Here is a 21,909-nt window from a genome sequence, read left to right as displayed (position 1 = left end):
GTGTTTGGTTTTCTGTTCTTGTGATAGTTTGCTAAGAATGATGGTTTCCAGCTGCATCCATGTCCCTACAAAGGACACAAACTCATCCTTTGACAGATTGGATTAAGAAAATGTGGCACATATACACCATGGAATACTATGCAGCCAATTTGCTTTTCCCGTGGTAACTAAGGTTAGATTTCTACTGTGGTTCATTTTGGCAGCCTTTTTATTCATGATGATGATTAGAGGGTGTGGATATTGGGCGTGTATTGATGTTGGGGACCTGAGAAATGGAAAGAGGCAGATGGAAGCTGCAAATCATTTTCAATAAGAACCTAAAATTTTTACTGTTAGATAAAGGGTAGATAGGAATCTTAATTTGACTTTCAAAACATGCGATTAGTTGCAGTTACCAAAACTATTTTTTTAAATAACATTTATCTTAAGAGCTATAAACAGAGGATATTTTGCACTAGAGATGAAGTTATGAACATCTCGTTAACTCTAAAGAGTTAATGAAAAACTAGTTAATTATATGTGTTCATTTATAGGTTGACACGTGAATTTCCAGAGAAGTAACTTGTATGCTTTAAAATTCCAATCCTTATTTTACATCTGGGCAGAATCAGACTTGTGAACATCCTATTGAAAACAAACGGCTAAACACTTTGTGGACTTTGTCTAGAAGAGTGCCTTACCCATATAAGCCCTCTATTATAAAATTGTTTTAAACATTAAATTAGCTGTCAAGCTGTTCTGCATCAGTGGCACCACCTGGTAGCAAGGATGGAGAACTCTGCCACCCAAGACCTCTTTACTGCTAACTTCATTTCTCCACCCCAAGGAGGAATGCAGGGGTGGACAATGCTCCCTATTTAGTCCTTCTGCATTTCGTTGCTTACAGTTCGATTAACATGTCAGTTAGAGATGACTTTGGTTGCAGTTAATAAAATATCTGACCAATTGTATCTTAAACACATAGGAGTTGATATTTTTTGTATAACAAGAAATCTGGAGGCAGGTAGCTGAGAGCTATGGAAGAGTTCTGTGATGCCATCAGAGACCTGGGCCACGGTTTATTCTGCTGTACCATTTTTAATGAGTGACTTTTGTCCTGATGTTTCCAAGATGACTGTTGCTTCTCAGGCAGGAAGAAAGAGAAAGGATGTTCACCCTCAGAGTCTCTTTGTCTTTCCGTTTGAGGAGGGAAATCCTTTCTTGCAGATATCTTCTCAAGCATTGGCCAAAACTGTCCACACAGCTTCCCCTGGCTGGATTAGGGAATTGAGATCCTCCAGCCTTTGTAGTAGAGAAAGACCAAGGAGAAAGAATTTGGGAAGGGGTGTTGAGTGAACCAACATACGGTTATCTGCCACAATTAAATACAGCGGATTCACCTTCTAATAAGCATTCTTTTTAGACCATTTATTTGCTTTCTCCCTTTGTCCCAATTCCTTTATTCCTTAGGAAAGTCTTGATATCTGAGCTCCAGCTCAGGTTGTAAGGAGTAAGCAAAAATAATAATTCTAGTGATTCACCCATAGAAGTGGAAAATTATATTATTTGAAGAAAAATTAGATGTAAAGTTAATGTCATCAACAGCTTAAACCTGGTAAAAGCAAGGAAGTTCCTTTCATAATCTAATTTTATTCCAAATACATTTATTGAGCACCATCATTTATTGCCCTAGATGCCAAGGATAAGTGAGCACAACATCATCTCTTCAGAAGTCTGCATTTTTCTCATCCATTTTCCCTCAAGAATAAGAGTGAAAAATAAAGCTATTTCTAATTAGTCACATCAATCATTTCTATCAGTATTGCTATAGATTTTATTTTTATTGTGTATTGGGTATTTAAACTAACTTTAAGTCTTTGTGGGCTTAGAAATTACTGTTTCATAAATAACATGGCTTATATAGGAAATTTTTCAATGCCATTAACCTTAAAAATGTTCACTGGAATACTGCTTATATCATCTTGGAAACTACCTTTGCGGTTGACATATAAACTGCACGATGGTCTATTTTCATTATATGTTTGTGTATCTACATAAGCATGCTCATGATAATGATTGTCTACTTGATCAAACTTTAGTCAGACTCCTGAACCTTGTGCACTTCTTTGTAGAATCCAGCTGTAGCGAGAATCCTGCTATATCAGTTTAGCAAGAACCACCTCCCTCTTATATATCTGATCATTTTCCACAACTGATCAGGTTCATTCAGAGTTGAGCCCAGTTCTATACTGAGGTCTCTTTCCCACTATTGCAATATTCCTGAATAAAATCTGTTTTTACCACTTTACTGTCCATCTCTGGTTTTTCTTTGACAGTCACATAACCAGAGTTTTGTATGTGTATATTGCTTGACACATCACAAATACCCGGGATATGTATACTGATTTTTTACAGGGTGAATAATCTTTTTGTTTTCCCCAATATTTTAGAAACCTGAATCTTTAACCCCTGAGCTTAGTACACAGTTGGGCATATAATAGGTGCTTAAGTAAGTGTCAATTGATGATTTTAAATGCAGAAGTAGTTGTCACTTAATGAAATATAGTCAGGAGACTCATTATGGATTTTGGCCTGTCTTCCTATCTAAAAACAGATGTGTTTATACTGCAACAGTAAGTGTATTAAGGCAATGCTTTTGGCAGCACAATCATTTAGTTTGAATGCATTAGTAAGAGGTGGAGTCCAAAGAATTAATAGCTGGAAAGTTTTGGGAAAACCCAGTAACAACTGTTTCCATAGAGTAATTTGAGTGACAGCCAGGTAATAGCTACTTATTGGAGGGACTCCACGGTCAGAGCCTTAACAAGAACCTGAAAAAGAGTGTAACTGAAGGGTAAATGTAAAGCTTTTGGGAGAATAAGGGAGTGGTCAGGCTGAGGCAAAGATCTGAAAAGAAATGCCTCCTGGGGCCAAGCTGGTAATTTGAATGACTGAAGGTGACTGGGTGGGAACTGGGGCAACCTGAAAAGCTTCTGTTAGGGCTAACAGAGCCTCCGTTGCAGCTGACTGTTCTATGAGAATGTGGGTCTCTTAATGTCAGGTCTTCAGGTTCTTCCAGAGAAGCAAGATAACGGGAAATCACCAGATTTTTAACTAATGGCATATCATTCAACAATTTCAAAAACCAGTATTTGAGCCCAAACCGACCAACCAATCAAACACACACACACACACACAAAGAGTCTGCAGACTAAATTCAACCAGTTTGTGACCTCTGCTCTGTGGTTACCAGAGAAGTAATTGAAATGGAGTTTTGGGAGAAAGATCATATGTTGAAATCTTGGGAGATAAGGGCAGATAAATAAGTAAGCCGAGACTGTACGGCCAAGGTAGAAAAGGTAGCACTTAGGAAAATTGAGTTAAGACTTTTTAAAACAGGAAAGGGCAAAAGATAAGGTTAAAGCAGATGAGGAAATTTACTGTTATTTATTTTCATCATTAAAATACGTTTTCCACAAATATTTCAGCTGTGTGAGAGAGTGATAAATTCAAAATAGGTAATGTCAACCATATTATGAAGAGTATGTTTTTACAATCCAAAAAAGCTAAGGCACAACATTAAAAAAAAAAAAAAAAAAAAAAACAAACCTGTGAATTTGGCTTTACAATGGTATAAAAATTAAGTCACATCTGATCATTTTTAGTGTCTTTTATAACAAAGAGAAAAATTTAATTAAACTGGCTCTGCCCTGGAGAATCTGGGATGTGTGTTCACTTATGAAGAGAGACTGTTAAGATTGGTTAATTAATGAGGTTGAGAATAGAGTTGAAGGAGATTGGGGTAAATTTATAAGTTTGTGTCATTCTGAGAGTTCTGTAAGTAGTTGAGTTACCCATGTTGTGACTGAGAAAAACGGGAGAGCAGCGACTGAAGGTTCTGAGCCAAAGAAAGAATAGTATTGTTTATTCCAGCAGCCAGAGTAGCCTGTGTGACTGTAAGTCACTTGTCAAGAGGGGGACTGCAAGGAAATTGATTTGATTTGGAGTAGTTGTAACTGCAGCATGAAGAAGATGATACATAAGGATGATAATTGAGGACCAATTTAATGGCTGCATACCTTGCTGAAGTTGAAGTTCCTTCTGGAGATAAAGGTGGCAAATAAGAAAGTGCTTAGGTAGAAGAGCTTTTTTAAATGAGTTAACAGAAAACAACAGATTAAATATGGAATTGAGGAGTAGGAAATGAAGTTAAGGATTTACTTTCTTTCAGGATGTGGCGCTGGTACGTAATCCCTCTGTTTCCAGTGCCTTCTCCCACTTCCAAATTTCACTGCTCCTCATGCGCCCTGGTGTGTGGTGCAGCTTCGCGATTAAGCCTCCAGCCTTCTGTCAGGGTGAAGCAGCAGGTGGCTGAGATGCTTGGCTCCAAGTGGGGGAGGTGTTTAGAGCTCTAAAGACTTTCAACCAGTCCTTGTATTTTCAGCCACATTACAGTCTTCAGAGGAACCTGGAGCCTTTCATTTCTGAGACTTCTTAGCTACATAAATTGGCATGCTTCTTGTTAGTTCCTCCCACTCCCTGCCCCAATCTCCTTGTCTCCCCAACAGCATTAATGGAGCTTGGGATTTCTCTGGTATCCTAAGTTGCTTACCAGCAGGTCATTTTCTAAGTCACCAAAATACTGGAGCTCTGATCTGTTCTCGTCTCCTCTCCTGTTTTGTTAATTTTCTTTTGGGTAAATGCCATTTTTTATTCCTTTTCTATCATCCTAGTAGAGTTTCAGGGATAAAGAGAGACAGATGAGTCTGCTCCATCTGCTGTGTTTAACTAGAAGTCCCAACACCCAAAATCCTTCACACGACGTGCAGGGTTCTGCAGTGGGCCTCCCCCTGCCTACCTGTCAGGCCTTATCTGTGCCCACTCTTCCTCCTTCCTCTCGGAGATTTCAGCAGTGTTGGCCTTCTAAGGATTCTTAAAGCCCCACATTCTTCTCTGCTTCACTTCAGAGCTTTTTTTAAAAAAAATTATTATAATTTTTTTTTACATGTGCTGACCTGTTACCCTGCTGTGTTCTTACCTGGCAAGCTCCCATCATCCTTCAAGTCTTTGCTTCAATGTCACCTTCTCCAAGAAGCCTCTGACCTATGTTTCCCTGTGTATACAGTCTCATCACTTCCTGTGTGTTTCCTTCACCATTTTACCACAGTACATATGAATATTTGTTTGTTTGTTTGTTTGTTTGAGATGGAGGTTTGCTCTTGTTGCCCAGGCTAGAGTGCAACGGTGCAGTCTCGGCTCACTGCAGCCTCCACCTCCCAGGTTCAAGTGATTCTCCTGCCTCAGCCTCCCAAGTAGTAGCTGGGATTACAGGTGCCTGCGGCCACACCCAGCAAATTTTTTGTATTTTTAGTAGAGATGGGATTTCGCCATGTTGGCCAGGCTGCTCTCGAACTCCTGACCTCAGGTGATCTGCCTGCCTTGGCCTCCCAAAGGCTGGGATTACAGGCGTGAGCCACTGCGCCTGGCCTACATATGAATATTTGATTATTATCCATCTCCTTCTCTACACTGCAAACTCAATAAAGACAGAGATTTATTTTGGTTACCAGTGTGTTCCATGTACTTGGCATGGTTCTTGGCTTATAGTACATGCTCAATAAATATTGAAAGGATAGATGAAAGGATTATGGATAGATGAATGTGTTTTAAAAAGTTATAAAACAGTTCTGCCTAAAGAGTCTTTTTAAATCATTAGTATTATTTCAAATACGTATTTAAATACACATATATGTTAGAAATAGATAAAATATGTATTTAAATATGTCATTTGTACTATTTTAAATGTATTTAAAATGATATATAGTAAAATAATACTAATGATTTTTAAAAGATTAGGCAAAACTGCTTTGTAGCTTTTTAGAAGGCATTCATTTATCCTTATGGATCCATAATTATTATGGATTGTATATTTTATATATAATGAAAGTTACGGGAATTAGAGCTCCGATCCTTCCACTCTTGAAGCTTGATGTAAAGGAACATGAAACAGCAGTGCCTATATGAGTCACCCCTCCATTATCTGGGGGAGAATTCAGGCCCCAGAAATGGTACTTAAGATACACAGTTCTCCCCCAAAAAACTTTATATCGGCCGTTTGTTACAGAAACTAATTTCTCAACAAACCTTTTACCAGAGCAGCTAACAATGAGCAAAACTAATTTGAATTTCAACTCTGCCATTATTACAGTGTTGCTAAGAAGTAGTGAGATTCTGCTGAGGAAGGCCAAGCAAGAGGAGGGAGCCAGAAATGCCTTAAACAGTCCACAGCCAGGATTTTGTGCTATCTTTTATTTCACAGTTGAACTTCTCAATATTTTTTGGTTCATAACCTTTTTCTCTTTTCCTCAATTCTGAGTCTTCCACATTTGTCCCATGGTAGGTACTTTATTGCTTCTCTCCTTTTGTTTTTGTTTTTTTTTTCCTCCCTGAGATGGAGTCTTGCTCTGTCACCGAGGCTGGAGTGCAGTGGTGCGATCTCAGCTCAGTACAACCTCCACCTCGTGGGTTCAAGCAATTATCCTGCTTCAGCCTCCTGAGTAGCTAGGACTACAGGTGTGCACCACCACGCCCGGCTAAATTTTTTGTATTTTTAGTAGAGACGGGGTTTCACCATATTGGCCAGGCTGTTCTCGAACTTCTGACCTCATGATCCACCCGCCTCGGCCTCCAAAAGTGCTGGGATTACAGGCATGAGGCACCGTACCCGGCCCTCTCGTTTATTTCTTAGAAGAATTTCAGAAAGTCATTGGTGACAAATAAGTAAAACCATTTCACATCTGGAAACATAACTTGATAGTAATTATAAATTCATAGACTGTACTTTCTGTACTCCATCCAAATATAAATGCATAATTCCTGTTTATCTGTGTGTAGGTTTATTTTCCCCCCCATTTATGTAAAGCTCTATGTTGATGGTGAGGTTTTTACGAGTTTAGATTTTAAGAGGCCTCAAATATATCTAAAAAAATTACAGACCAAGTATGATGTGTTGGTGTTCCTCTTCTCTCAGCTAATTCTTTAAAGATATGTTCCAGAATTCCTGGTCTGTTCTTGAAGAGCTCCCAATAATTCTAGACTTCTGAAGCCTGGATATTTTGGCTTAATTTGCTTTCAAGACAGACTTGATTTAAATTACTCAATTTATCTCAAGTCTCATTAAGATCCATGGTTCTTGTCTGTTCTAGTGAGTTTGAGCTGGCAAGAATAATACTTGTCATGTGAAAAGTCCGTTAGAATCCTTTGGGGGAGTGAGACTGGAAAATTGGAGACATATTATTATATTTTAAAATATGCCACCTTTCTATAATAGGAGTATGTGGGGAGACTGCCTTGTTTTGGCTTCTTGGGAAAATTTGGAAAATTAGTAAAATAGGCAGGCAGTAGTAGTTTAATGCATATTGTATGCCAAACACTGAATTTAGAACAATACTCCTCCAAAAGCATATGTGCTCTAAATTTTATTTTTCACTTATCACCTGGGAGATTTGGATTAAATTTCTTCTGGGAAATAGAGTTGGTATGAAGAAACAAAGACTACCATACCAATTTATCTGTTGGAATAATCATTAGCCATACAGCTCTTTCTACTCAGAAAGTTAATGAGGTCATTATTATTCTTTCTAGCTAATAGATAGGCATATTGAAACCTTAGGCCTTTCCAAAAAGTCTCCACAAGCCATTGGAAAGATAGACTAAAACACTCCTTGTTTTAAATTCTAGACCTCAGTTCAGTCAGAGATAGTAGGATTTTTATAGCATTATTAAAAGACAGAAACCAGCTATAAAATTGAAATGAAGGGACTTAATGTTTTCTTTCTGTAATATCTTTGGAATGCTTCCATGGCTTTAAAATGCTGATGTGTTTCTCGCTATTTTTTCAAAAGCATGTAACATGTAGATTTGTGACGCAAACTTGATCAGTTGTTCCTCTTTTCTGGTGAATTTTGACACCTGCTACTTTTACACAGAGTAAAAGTGAAAGTCATAAAACAGAAATACTTACCAAAGTCAAGAAAAATGCATAGAGTAAACAAAGGGGCAAGAGAAGCCTATTACTTGTTTCATGTTTCAAAATAAAAGATGAATGGGCTATCACTTCAGTAGTTGGAAATTCAACTTGAGAAGGTAGGTGGTTTGATGTTTGCCCTTGTTCCTTACATTTCTAGATTTCTCTATTTATAGGCTAGAACCAGCCCTAGATCAAATAATACAAGTTATGAAGAGAAATGTACAGTTCAGCATTTTTACCCTTCTGAAGTGCGCTTTCTCCCAGCTGCCATGGAAACATGGCGTAACTGGTTTCTTGGATAGTCTCACTCCTCTTGAGTTCCGGCTGAGAGAGCTAGTGAGCTCATTACAACTTGGATCAGAGTCCTGGAAAGTCAGCTCCCAGGGAAAGTGGAGGCCAGTCTCTCATGGGGCACGGGAATGGGGGGCTTCAGCTTTATTAAACTGCATACATACTTTCACTACACAGTCATCCCAACCTTTAGCTCAGGACAGTGTCACATTGTTCGCAGCTGTATTGCATCTTGAGGTTTCTGTGTGCATCCTACACACTTTCATAAGGCAGGGACTTATCTCTTCCAGCTGTAAGCCAGAGGGAGTGGTGCTGCAGATGCCTAGCAACACATGCGGACTCAAACAACACAGGCAGTTAACTCTCTTGAGTAGTAGACTTTTAGGGCCCCAGAACTCCGTCGCAGTTCACTGACAGTTACCAGATGTACATTTGTATGGCTTCGGTAGCACTGTGATGGAAACTAAACATTTTCCCTGCTACTTTCTTCTGGTATGCCTGAATCACTGTTTGAGAATGGATTGGACTTTGGTGCATAGAAAACTGGTGGCAGAAGTCTTATTCACTGCAGTGGATTGGGGTAAGCTGAAAAGATGTCAGGGAGGATTAACTAGAGGCAGAATGTGTCATAGTTAGAAGTATTTAGAAGGAAGGAAAGTTTGAACTGCTTTAGGGAAACTGAGAGCACTGCTAGAGCAGGAACCTTCCAGATGCTTGTCTCTGATACTGTTCCACACTAATATTCATGCCCTGAAAGAATCAGATCATTCTTGCCTCTCCCACTTGGATCTCTAGCTACTGGAATTTGCCAATTCTTGATATGAACTCTAAGATTTGGATGGAGCTTGTGACCTCATTGAGACCATTTGTTCTGAATGCTGGATAGAACCAGGAAAATAGGAAAAGAGGGTAGAATTAGGGTCATAAGAGAGGAATTGTTCTATGAAAGAAGAAAGATGATAGGAAACTAGGCACATGAGTTAAGAGGCAATGGAGAAGGAGGATTAGAAAGGGAAAAAAGAAGAGAAACTTTGTACCAGTATCTTCTACAAGATGTTTGGCTGGCACAGAACTAACACTCAATACTTTTGTATAAGTAAAGGAATGAAAGAAAATTTGGGAGTGGATGCTTATTCCTTGGAAACTGCTACAGGCTGGTGTTAACGGGAAAGCAATCTGTATTTGACCAAAAGTGCATTTCCACGTCTCTACATTGCTTTTTATAAAGAGCCAAAGGGACTCAATTATGAGTGTGTGTAAGGGAACTCCACACTAGCAAGTATAGGAGAAATTCGATGGTACTGGTGAAGGATGTTGTACCAATCTGGAGGGGAGGACAGGAATTGGTTTCTCACGGATTAATGCCACAAGACAACTCATACCATTAGTTGGCTGAGACCACTTTAAAAGGTAAGCAATGATGACTGGGCAAAAGAGGCAAAGGAAGAACCACATCTTTTAGGGGAGAGAGAAAGAAGGACAATTAAAGGGACCCAACTAGATCAAGTTCTACTCACCAAAGGACAGTCTCCAGGCAAACGTTAATTATCTTCAAGAAGCAATCGGTATATATAGCGTTTCAAGATACTCCAACATGCTTTAAATTTATTGAATACCTTTTATTGGCGTTCATCATAAACAAGAGACTCACAGATATATCCCAGAGGGGAGATTTTGGTGTAATTGACTGTAGTAGTTATTAAATAATCTATTAATAAAAGCCCACAAAATGGAAGATAGAAAAAAGACAACACAGGTTGGTATACAGAATTTATACTTGAAGTTTAACAACACGGAACAAGAAACTTTCTTAAAATATGCATTTAAATCATTTCCAAATGAATCACCAGAGGCTCTTAGTAAAATATTGATTCTGTTTCACAGATCTGGGTAGGGCCTGAGATTCTGCATTTCTCATAAGCTCCAAGCAGATACTGATGCTATTCTTCCTCAAATCACACTTTAACTAACAAGGACCCACATAGGTTCTCTGTAATAGGTGTTGGTAGTCATCCATGGTTAGATGTAGGTGAGGACTGCCCTCTTAACCACCTCTCGGCTGCCAGGTTATAATGAAAGCAAGTCTCAGAACAAGTTCTGTCACTTATGAGCATTTATTAGCCAGTGGGTACAAAACAATCTTACAGCCTATGCCAGAGACACAGTGAAGTCACAGTTCTGTCTTTTGGGGTGCTGGGTGTGAGAGGCTCACAGTCTGCAGAGACCACAGTCCTCTATTAGAGTGGTTCTCAAAGTGTGGTCCCTGGACCAGCAGCATCAGCATCACCTGGAAACTTGCTAGAAATTCAGATTCCCAGGCCCTCCCCAGATGTACTGAATTAGAAAATCTGGAGGTGGGGCCTGGGAAATCTGCATCTTTAAACTATCCACTCCAGGTGATTCTGATGTTTGCTCAAGTTTGAGAACCATTGTTCTAGCAGCAGGATTCCCTCAACTGTCTAATTGAATTCTGACAACTAAGAATCCAGTGAACCACAGCTGGACATTTTGGAATTCAGCCTAGGGCACCATTTCTAAAGATGGAGAATGTACTGGATTCTTCTTAAACTCAATGTCAAGGCAGGGAATGTTTCTAAATGTTTTTCAACAATCCTAATATTTTACAAACCACTAATATCGCTAACACAAGCCCGTCTAACATTAATTAGGATAATTAATGAAACCCCTGGTATAATAAGAGCTAAATATAACTGAATCATTTACAGTGGCTGCTTCTGGCTTGAGGCTTTTGGATTAATTTCTAGCCAACCACCCTTGGAGTTCATTCCTGATTAAGACAACTGACCACCTCTACAATGTAGCTTAAGCTAACACACACATACATCATAGCATACTGTTCATGTGAGTGTTTTTAAAGACTCTTAAAATTTACCTTTTGAGGGCATAATTTAAACACTACAACATGTTTCCATTTTAAGTGTACATGTTGGGTTTTGGCAAATACATACATACACTCGTGCAACCACCGTGCCAATCAAGATATAACATTTCGATCACCTAGAAAACACCCTTGTGTACCTTCGAGGTCAGTTACCTACTCCCACCACACCCCAGGCTACCATCTGGCATAGTAGCTGAGTTTTGCCTGTTCTAGAAGTTGATATAAATGAAATCAAACAGTATGTACTGTTTTGTGCCTGGCTTCTTTTACCAGCTTAATGTTTTTCAGATCAGTTCACATTATTGCATTATCAGTAGTTAGTTCCTTTTTATTGCACAGTAGTATCCCGTTGAATGACTTTATCACAATTTGTTTATCCATTACCTTATTGGTTGATTTCCAGTTTTTGACTGTTATGAATAAAGCTACTATGGACATTCATGTACACATCTTTTGTGCACATACATTTTTATTCTGTACAAATATCAGGGGAAAGAATATTTGGGTCATAATATACATATATGTTTAGTTTCATAAAAAACTGCCTCACTGGTTTCCCAAAGTTGATGTACATTCCCAACAAGCAGTGTCTGAGAATTCCAGTCGCTCCATATCCTCACCAACATTTGGTATTCCAGTTTTTTAAACAAAATTGTATGCTGAATAGTTTAAATTATACACATCGTTTTCTTTCCCCTAGTTTAAATTCAGGCTTTTATGTTTGGTCTCTGCAATGGCCATAAAGCTGAAAATGTTGACCCAAGTGACTTGGATATGGATTGAATTATTGCCCTTTCCTAACACCTTGTTAGAATTGGTTTCGTAGGTGCCATTTGATTATGGCAGTTATGTATGTCAGTGTACTTTTTCTTTCTTTCTTTCTCTCGTTTATTGATTCATTCAGTTGGTCAATTGGCCCATGACCTGTATTAAAACAGCTTTTTCAGAGAGGAGTTGCATATTAAGTTGCTGGGAAAAATGACAGAAGTAGGTGACAGAGTTCTTGTCTTCAAGGAGCTTTTTGGAGCTGGGTTCCTGAAATAAATGTAGCCCAGTATCTATCAAGGCTTGTGCAGACTTGAGTAAGAACATCATCTAAATATAGCTTCCTGCTAGGTGACGTGAGTCAGGGCTTGATAGACCGGTGACTGCAGAAACCACAGTAACATATATTGTTGTTATTCTGTGCTGAACATTAGAATGATTGTACCTTAGAATATAGAGCCAAATGTTTATTTTAATCCTAATTATATTTTTAAATACATATCACACACATAGACACATATGTTGGATAAAAAATACCCAAAATGTTAACAGTGCCTATTTGAAAGATTTATATAAACTTTTTTGTAGAGATGGGATCTCACTATGTTGCCCAAGCTAGTCTCAATCTCCTGGCCTCAAGCACTCCTCCCACCTTGGCCATTCAAAGTGTTGGGATTACAGGCATGAGCCACTGAGTCCAGCCAATTGTGCCTGTTTTTGAGTCTATGGGCTTGTGGATGATTTCTTTGATTATATATATATATATATATATATATATGTATGTATAAAATGTCTAAGTTACCCAAAGTGAGCATGTGTAACTTCTACAGTCAGAAAAAATGTTATATTGCCACTTGATTGTTTAAGGTCTTAGAGCTATTTAAATAATGTATTGCTTGTTCTCTTTGATCTTATGCAGCAAAAATTCACTACAGTAGATCCAGATTACTTTCCAGAAAAAAATAATGCCTGTCTATCTCTTTCCTCTTGGAAACAGGACTACATGAATGCCCTTCAGGCTATACCACTGTAGTCTTCACAGAACTTAGCCTTCCTGATTGTCAAAGGGCAAAAGGAATTATTTTTTTCTTTTCCCACATTAACAGAATTTTCACCTCCGAAAGCTTGGTGCATACACACAATATTTCTTCTAGGCTATTTTTGTGGTGATTGTAGTTATTGGCAAATCACTGTGGGGGGTGGGGGGTTGTCTGTGTTTTCTGATGGAATAACAAATGATCTTTGTTTTCCCCCTTTTCAGCTGACCTGAATAATGTCAGATTCTCAGCTTATAGGACTGCCATGAAACTCCGAAGACTGCAGAAGGCTCTTTGCTGTAAGTATTGGCCAGTACTTGAAGATCTTGATACTATGTCTTTGCTTAGAATAAAAAGTAGGTTGGGTACATTTTTACTTAGAGAGGGGAGAAATAGCTGTAACAATTCCTGTTACAACATAGAATTCATTCTTTAATGTATCCTTGGCCTAGAGTTTGCCTAGAATGTTTTGTTTTATTTTTAGAATCATTCCTGTCACCATTCCTCAGCTACTGATGTTGAATTAGGATATTGATAATTTTTATTTTCCAACTACTGGCATTGGCATCCATAATTACCTTTGTGAAACTTGCACTGTCTCTCCTTGTTCTACCTTTGTTTTTTTTTTTCTTTTTACAAAAATGTACTTAGTATTAGAAGACTGTGACTATCTGATCCAAACCAAAGTTCATAGACGTGTGTGGTTTATTAGCTTGAATGCCAACGTGAAGATGAATGATGTGGTAGAGGAAAAATGACAGAATTGCTTTCCTCCTTTTTTATCATACATCTGTGGAAAAATCCTGAAGTGTTACACAGCTCTATCATGTCATCAGATAGTTTATGTATAACTCTACTATTGTCCGAGGGTCTGTATGCATTGATGACATGCCCATGAAACAGGCACAGTTTCCTTTTTTTTTTTGAGTTGGAGTCTTGCTGTATTGCCCAGGCTGGAGTGCAGTGGAGTGGCACAATGTGGGCTCACTGCAACCTCCACCTCCCGGGTTCAAGCGATTCTCCTGCCTCAGCCTCCCAAGTAGCTGGGATTACAGGCATGCACCACCATGCCTGGCTAATTTTTGTATTTTTTAGTAGAGACGAGGTTTCACCATGTTGGTCAGGCTGGTCTCAAAATCCTGACCTCAGGTGATTCACCTGCCTCAGCCTCCCAAAGTGCTGGGATTACAGGCATGAGCCATTGCGCCCGGCCCAACAGGCACAGTTTCTACTCTGATGGAACTTACAGTCTAACAAGGGATAACCAGGATGTTCATAAAATTTGTAGACTTAAGCAAATATATGTATAATGTATTAAGAATGTCTACAGTTGGTTAAAAAAGAAAAGTGATCTTGTCTCTATTTCCAAGACCATTTATTTCAATGTCATATATTTAGTTGTGCAACAGTGGGATAATGGGGCACTATGTGAACAGCTAACTGTGTGGAATGAGATTCAGAGAATGTTTGTTTGAAGAGGTGATGTCTAAGCTAGGTAAGTCTAGAAGAGTAAGCAGCTCTCCCTCTAGGAAAAGTGTTCTAGTCAGAAAGAAGAGCATGTACCGAAGGGCCCAGAGAAAGCATGACACATTCAGGAACTGAAAATATGTCAGTATGGCTAAAGCACAGAATTCCAGGGGAAAGATCTGTTGTGAAATAATAGGCTGGAGAGAGAAGCAGGAAGCAGATTGTGCAAGGTTTTTAAAACCCAAGTTAAGGAATTTAGAGGTCAGGAGATTTGGCCTGGGAGTGATATAATTAGATTGTCGCTTAGAAAGATGATTCTTGCTGTGGAACAGAGTATGGATTGGTGTGCTGTGGGAGTGACAGGAGAGAAACCTGTTGCAGTAATCTAAACCAGCAATGTTGTGACTTGAATTAGCAGAGTAGTAATGGAGATAAGTGGAGAGAATTTAGAAATATTCAGGAAGTGGATTTGACAGGCCTCGATGATTCATTTGATGTGGTGCAGGGGTGTCCAATCTTTTGGCTTCTCCGGGCCACATTGGAAGAAGAAGAATTGTCTTGGGCCACGCATAAAATACACTAACACTAGCGGTAGCTGATGAGCTAAAAAAAAAAGAATATCGCAAAAAAAAAAAAAAATCTCATAATGTTTTAGGAAAGTTTACTCATTCATTTGGGTCTCATTCAAAGCCATCCTGGGCCGCATGTGGCCCACGGGCCACAGGTTGGACAAGCTTGATGTGGTGGGTGAAAGGGAGTCAAGGAAGACACTTAGGTGCTTGGCTTGGAATATCAGGTGAATGGGGACTTGTCTGGTAAGGTTAGACACGGAACTGTGGTGCTCAGGAGAAATATACAAACAATATTTAGGGATCATGAGCCTGTAGGTGCTGCTTGTAACCGTGGAGAGGATTGGATAGCTCCAGGAAAGTGTAGAGTGAGAAGGGAAGTTATTTAGGACACAGGATAAGCAACCTACAGAAGGGACTGCAAAGGAATGGCCAGCAGGAAAGAAGGAAAATTCCAAGAGGTTATGATGCCACATACTCCATGGGAAGAAAGAAAGAACCCATCACCAGGGTCAGATGTTGCTGGGATGTCAGGATAAAGTTGTGGAAAGTGCCCATTGGATTTAGCAACAGGAAGGTCCCTAGTAATTTTGGTGAGATTTTAGAGGCACAGTGGAAGTGGTGTGGTGAGTTCAAAAGTGAACCAAAAGTGGGGAATTAGAGATGGTATGAATGATTCTTGGAGAAATTTACTTATGAAGGGGAGAAAAGTGGGGTGGTAGCTAGTTGGAGGGGGCTGAGGAGTTAATGGAAATGTATGTACAGTCAAGTGTTGCTTAACAATGGGGATACGTTCTAAGAAATGTGTTGTTAGGCAATTTTGTTGTTGTGTCAATATAAGAGTGCACTACACAAACCTAGATGGTATAGCCTAGTACACACCTAGGCTGTATGGGATAGCCTGTTGCTCCTAGGCTATACACCTGTACAGCATGTGACTGTTCTGAATACTGTAGGCAGTTGTAACACAATAGTAAGTATTGTATATCTAAACATAATTAAACATAGAAAAGATACAGTAAAAATATAGTATAATCTCATGGGCTCGCTGTCATATAGGCAGTCCATTGTTGACTGAGATGTCATTATGTGGCACAATATGTGTATATAAATATGTGTGTGTGTATATATGTGTGTATGTGTGTGTATATATATGTACAGTTGATCCTTGAACAACATGGGTTTGAACTGCTTGGGTCAACTTAAGTGGATTTTTTTCAATCAAGTGCAGGCCAAAAATACAGTATTCCTGGGAATGTATTTATATCAGTATGAGAAGACAGGGTGAGATTACAATTATTGGCCCAAGAGGAGATGATAAATAACGTGAGTTCTCAGAGAATATGGGCAGGTAATCCAGAGCCCAAGGGAGGGAAGAGATACCTCTCTTCCACTGTAATGGGTGGGGTCGAGGGAAGGATCTGGGCAGGTCCACGTAACTAAGACACCAGGTAGCAGCAAGGTGAGGGATGTCTTACTATAAAGGCTTCCGTTTTTTTGTATGGAGAGGAGAGTCCCTGCAATGCAGTTAACAGCGGGAGATGATGAAATTGGGCTTATCTTTGTGGAGAATAAGAGAGATGGCAGAGTTGAAAACCAGCTCTGTGAACCCAGAGGCGGCTGAGTGTTTCACGGTAGCACCAGTCTGCAGGGGTGTGGTATTCCCCAGGCACACTTAGCAGTTAGGAGCCAGATGCTTCTGTCCTGGGGTAGGCAGAGAACAGCTGGGCAAGAGAAGTGAGGATTTGGGCAAAAGAGTGATTAAAATGATACTGACAAGTCCCTGTTGGGTAGGAGAAGCTGTGAATGCATATGGAAACTGGTAATTAGGAGGTAGAGGGATGAAAAGGCTAACTCTTCAGGGAGGTGGGGGAAGAAGTAGTAAAGGAACTGAAGGTCGAGAAGTTGTGGTTAGAGAGAATCATAGATGAACATTATTTTGAAGGTGGAACAGTTTCAGGTGATCAGATCTAGGGTATGGCTATTTGAGTAGGTGGCAGAGGTAGAGTGGATGTGAATTTCCATGGAGGTGAAACAGCAGGTTAAGGAACTGAGAGGCTAGAGTGATGCATGAATCCCCCATGCCAGTGTTGAAATCATGCAGAATTGTAGCGAAAACTGGGCAAAAGAGAAGGACCACGAACCCTGGCTGCCAGGTCTTCAGAAATAAAGTGGTTCGACCAGAGGATCTGCAGAGGCTAGCAATAAGATAGTCAAGGAGTCACCTGGCATATGGTTCTTACACGGAGATACAGAAGAAATGCCTTAGAAGTGGAATTATTTGGAAAGAGAGACTAGGCCTTTTCCCTTCATCTTGGTATCCCCAATGCTTAGCACAAAACCTGGCACACAGCAGGGTTCAATATGTTTTCATGAAATGAATGCATGAATGAAAGTAAACCAAGGCTTCCATTTCCTTATAGCCTGAAGTTAGCATTTTTCAGCTATATAGCTGCCAAGTTTAACTGGCGTTTAAAGGGCTTTCCAGGTCGAGGATTTCCTTAGGACCTGTTAATGCATCACAGCTGGGAAAAAGTAGTTTGGGATGGGATTGAGTCAGGGGGCTGAATAGAGAAAGTTGTCTTGCCTCTTTCTCTTCTCCTGCCCCTGCCCCTGCTCCATCCCAGAGCTACTGTTTCCCTTTAATAAAGGAGTAATTAGGCACTGGGTTATTATGAAGTGCTATAGAATATTCCTGTGAGATCCTAAAAGTTCAAAAGATAACCAGTTGTTCCAGTTTATACTATGAAAAAAAAAAAAAAAAAAAAAAAAAAAAACAGAAATAGACCAGATGGAAAACCTCATAACGACTGTTCCTTTCTATAATGTCCATTTTCACCCTGGATTTAGGCACTATTCGATTTTCCTGTTCAAAAAATAATTCCATTCACATATGTGTTTTATTGTCTGTCATTTCAACTTATAATTTCCAATAAACATTGGGAAAATGGGAGAATTTAATAATATACAAAATTTTGTCCATTTGAGGTGATAACCTTGTAATAAAGGTAAGCTCTGAATGTAGAATCATTTCTTTAAATTTTCACTTTTAAATCAATTTGAAATTCTCTGCATTTCCTTTCTGAGCTTGGCTTTTCTAATATGTGAAGAAAATTCAAGTATGCCAAAATTGAGGTGTATTTCTCTAAATTAAGTATGTAATTCTCATTAATGCTAGGAGGGTGCCATATATAGTAAGACTATAGAATGAAGAGTTCACCCAATCCTTTTATTGAAAATATGTGTGGTCACATTACTTGCTTTCAATATATGATTTAAGAATTTTCTCTTAATTTTATATTTGCTCAGATTTAGCTCCCAGGCTTTTGTCATTTCTAAGCCTGCAAAGCCATGATAAAGAGCTATTGTCTGTGGTACAGGCAAATAAAACTTGCCCTGGCTAGCTTTCCCTACCAAAGGCCGCTTCTACCAACTCTAACTTTAAGGAAAATTAATGATGTTATCTCAGTGATTTCCTGATGCCAATGAAGAGTCTGAATTACAGATGCCTTGGAAATATGCACTTCCACCTCTATTAAGCACTTGATCTTATTTTTTTTTCACTTCCCTATCAATGTTTCCATATTGCAGAAAGCCAAATAACACAATTGTATCCACTATAGAGAATTCACTATTTAAGTGGAGAGCATCACCGTTGGCCTATAATGTCCCCAGTTTGTAATCAGTTAAATGTTGCATGACTCCTTACTGCCTCTCAACACATTGTGAATGAAAATTAAACTCGATAGAAAAGCAGGAACAAAGACAAAATCTTGGTAAGAAGGATTTATAAACTGTTTCATATAGCTGATACCCCATTGAAAGTTATGAAGAAGGTAATTTAAGCATTTTCTTTCTTCCTTTGTAGTTCTGTTGACATTCCATAGGTGTGTGGCTTCTAAAATTAAAAAGATAGCCAACTTGTAAGAGCAGAAATAAAAATGCACTTAACAAACCAAGTGTATTTAGTTTATTAATGTGTGGTGGGTTGGAGAGAGCCCAAACCACAGGGCTAAATATACTGCAGTTGATAAGTGTGACAAATATTCTGCAAACAATAAGAAATAGAGAACAATTTGCCTCTATTCAGCAACTAAAGCACACGTTATAGAGATTTGGTACAGGCTGGAGTTGTGTGAATAGTCAGAGTTTCTGGGCTTACCCTCACCATGACAAACCAGGTGAAAAATGCACCACCTTCTCTGTAAATGCACCTCACCTTCTGATAGTGCACCAAGGGTCACATTAGACAGGCTTCAGTTGCTAAAGAAGACTCTCAGGACCCACAATATCATGGCTTACAAATCCATGCTCTACTGCCAGAAAAGGCTACATTATAACAGCATTACTGTCAGGATATGGATCCACGGCCACAGGCTGCCTCCACAGCAAGGGGGTCTCGAGAGGCCAGTGTAATTATTTTGCCCCTCTCCTACAACAATCTACTTTTTCCATATACCATGTATTATTTTTCATATAGGTTAGAGGCCATGTCTCTGTTAGTTCTGAGTTTAAGACATCTTGAGGACATGGCCAAACTAATTTTCTCAGTTTATATGGTTTGACAGATACTGGTGCCCAAGAGAGGTCTCATAACATGACCCGTCTATCTCCCAGGGGAAATACTGTAATCTTGTTTAACTGTTACCCACTAGGGAAAGAATGGTTGTCTCTCAGTCTTGATGCTAAAGAGGTTAAAGAACACCTAGTAGGTTCTGTTTTCCAGTAATTATTGGTTCCCTTCTCCAGCTATCAACCTTGGCAGCTTGCCATCCCTATCCTTCCTCCTGGAATTGGATGCCCTTGAAGTGCCCTTCTTGCACTAGGAAGTCTTTTTCATCAGTTTATCATTTCTCATTCAAAGCAAATTCTACCTGGCCACATATCTCTAGCCCAGCTCCTAATTCTCCCGTTTCTTTTATTTCAAGTGGATTCATGCCCTTTGGTCTACCAGACATGGTGCCATTGAGAAATAACATCTTTAATGGGAAATACACATGAGACACAAAAATGTGACTAGGCTAAAATCATATGAATAGTAGTCACTCCTAAAAGGACTTTGGTTTGGGTATGTCACAGAAATTTCTGTAGCCATCCATATCAAATTTCTAGCTTTTCAGTCTCAGGAAAGTAGGCCCACCAAATTCAACTTAAATATCTGTCACTGATTCAAGTTGTCCCAATTGTCCCTCCACCCACTAATAGCTTTCCACACAGAGTAATAGGGAAAATAGCTTTTTTTTTTTTAAACACATAATGTTATGACAGATGAAACATACAGCACGTAAACCTTCTACCACATACCCAATACCTTTCTTAAACCTTCATCATCACAATTAATGGCCACACAGTGTTCATTGAGATTGTTATAAATCATTGTTCTTCAGATTTGACTGGGTAAATATTCCCTCAGGGTATTTCCTGACACAGATGATTAATAACAGATATGTCCTGTGAAAGAACCAAAAGACATTAATGAATACTAACCAAAAGCCACATTAATATTGCTCCATGGTGTTGTAGTTGCAGTTAGAACTCCCATCTCATCATCCAGTGTGTTGGGTAGGTTGGCTGACTCTCCCACTCACATCTTGGCTCTTTCAAGGAGGAGGAGGTTTTAACAGAGTCCTCCACCCCAAGAGGCATCTGAGTCTAAACTAAGGGAGCATATTATTCTCTTATTTTAAACCTCTTCCTAGGCAGCAACATTATGTTAGGTTTTCCCTTAAAAAAAAAAAAAAAAAGTATCGGCCAGGCTTGGTGGCTCACATCTGTAATCCCAGCACTTTGGGAGGCCGAGGCAGGCGGATCACGAGGTCAGGAGATCGAGACTATCCTGGCTACCATGGTGAAACCCTGTCTCTACTAAAAATACAAAAAATTAGCTGGGCGTGGTGGCAGGCGCCTGTAGTCCCAGCTACTTGGGAGTCTGAGGCAGGAGAATGGCATGAACCCGGGAGGCAGAGCTTGCAGTGAGCCAAGATTGCGCCACTACACTCCAGCCTGGGTGACAGAGCAAGACTCTGTCTCAAACAAGAAAGAAAGAAAAAAGTATCTTTGGTGGTTTCCTTCCCCTTGCAACAATCTCACCTTTTTCCTTTTATCATTAATTTTAAGCCAAACCTCTTCCCCAGCTACACACAGACACACAATGCAACAGTCCCCAACTTGTGAAGTTTCAACTTAACAATTTTTTTATTTCACAGTGATGCAAAGTGATATGTATTCAATAGAAACCATACTTCTAGATTTGAATTTTGATCTTTTCCCAGGCTAGTAATATGCGGTATGATACTCTCTCCCCTTGCTGGGCAGCAGCACTGAACCTCAGCTCCCAGTCAGCCACAAGATCATGAGGCTAAACAACTGACACTTTACTGTGTACTGTGTTGCTAGATCATTTTGCCCAACTGTAGGCTGATGTGAGTGTTGGGAGCACATTGAAGGTAGGCTAGGCTAAGCCATGAGTTTCAGTTGGTTAGGTGTATTAAATGCATTTGTGACTTAAGATATTTTCAACTTATGATGGGGATTATAACTCCATATAAAGAAATGGTGCTAGCCTGTCCACTAGGTGACAAAACATTTGTGTGACAGCTTCAATTAGGCAAGGGACAGGGGAGGAGCAATCCATTCCATTGATCCTTGCGGAATTCTTGTGCTTAAGTACCAACTAATAGCCATAGTATCTTATTTTGGAATATTACCAGTCTTTGAAACTCTTAATTGTAGCCCCAGTTCAGGGACTACTAGGTCTGGCATCAAAAAAGAAAACTGTAGTGACATAGGGAATACCTGTAAGTGCCCAATTTGAATTATCTTTTTAATTGTCATTGGCCTCACAGGTGTAGCCCATTTATCAAAACTGAT

At 39.4% G+C, this 21,909-nt stretch overlaps 1 protein-coding gene across 4 annotated transcripts in view; it reads left to right on the top strand.

Moving 5' to 3' along the window:
• The window catches only part of DMD (dystrophin), a 147,349-nt gene that overhangs the window by 30,551 nt on the left and 94,889 nt on the right, over positions 1–21,909 (top strand). For all 4 annotated transcript variants that reach the window (XM_011970700.1, XM_011970701.1, XM_011970699.1 and 1 more), the window contains exon 3: positions 13,228–13,302. In XM_011970700.1, coding sequence (XP_011826090.1) covers positions 13,228–13,302 — 75 coding nt within the window. The remainder of the gene's footprint in view (positions 1–13,227; positions 13,303–21,909) is intronic.

The sequence above is a fragment of the Mandrillus leucophaeus genome, unplaced genomic scaffold (genome assembly GCF_000951045.1).
Source record: "Mandrillus leucophaeus isolate KB7577 unplaced genomic scaffold, Mleu.le_1.0 Scaffold964, whole genome shotgun sequence".
NCBI lineage: Eukaryota > Metazoa > Chordata > Mammalia > Primates > Cercopithecidae > Mandrillus > Mandrillus leucophaeus.
The sequence above is the reverse complement of the archived record's forward strand: the minus strand, read 5'-3'. Positions and strand labels throughout refer to the sequence as shown.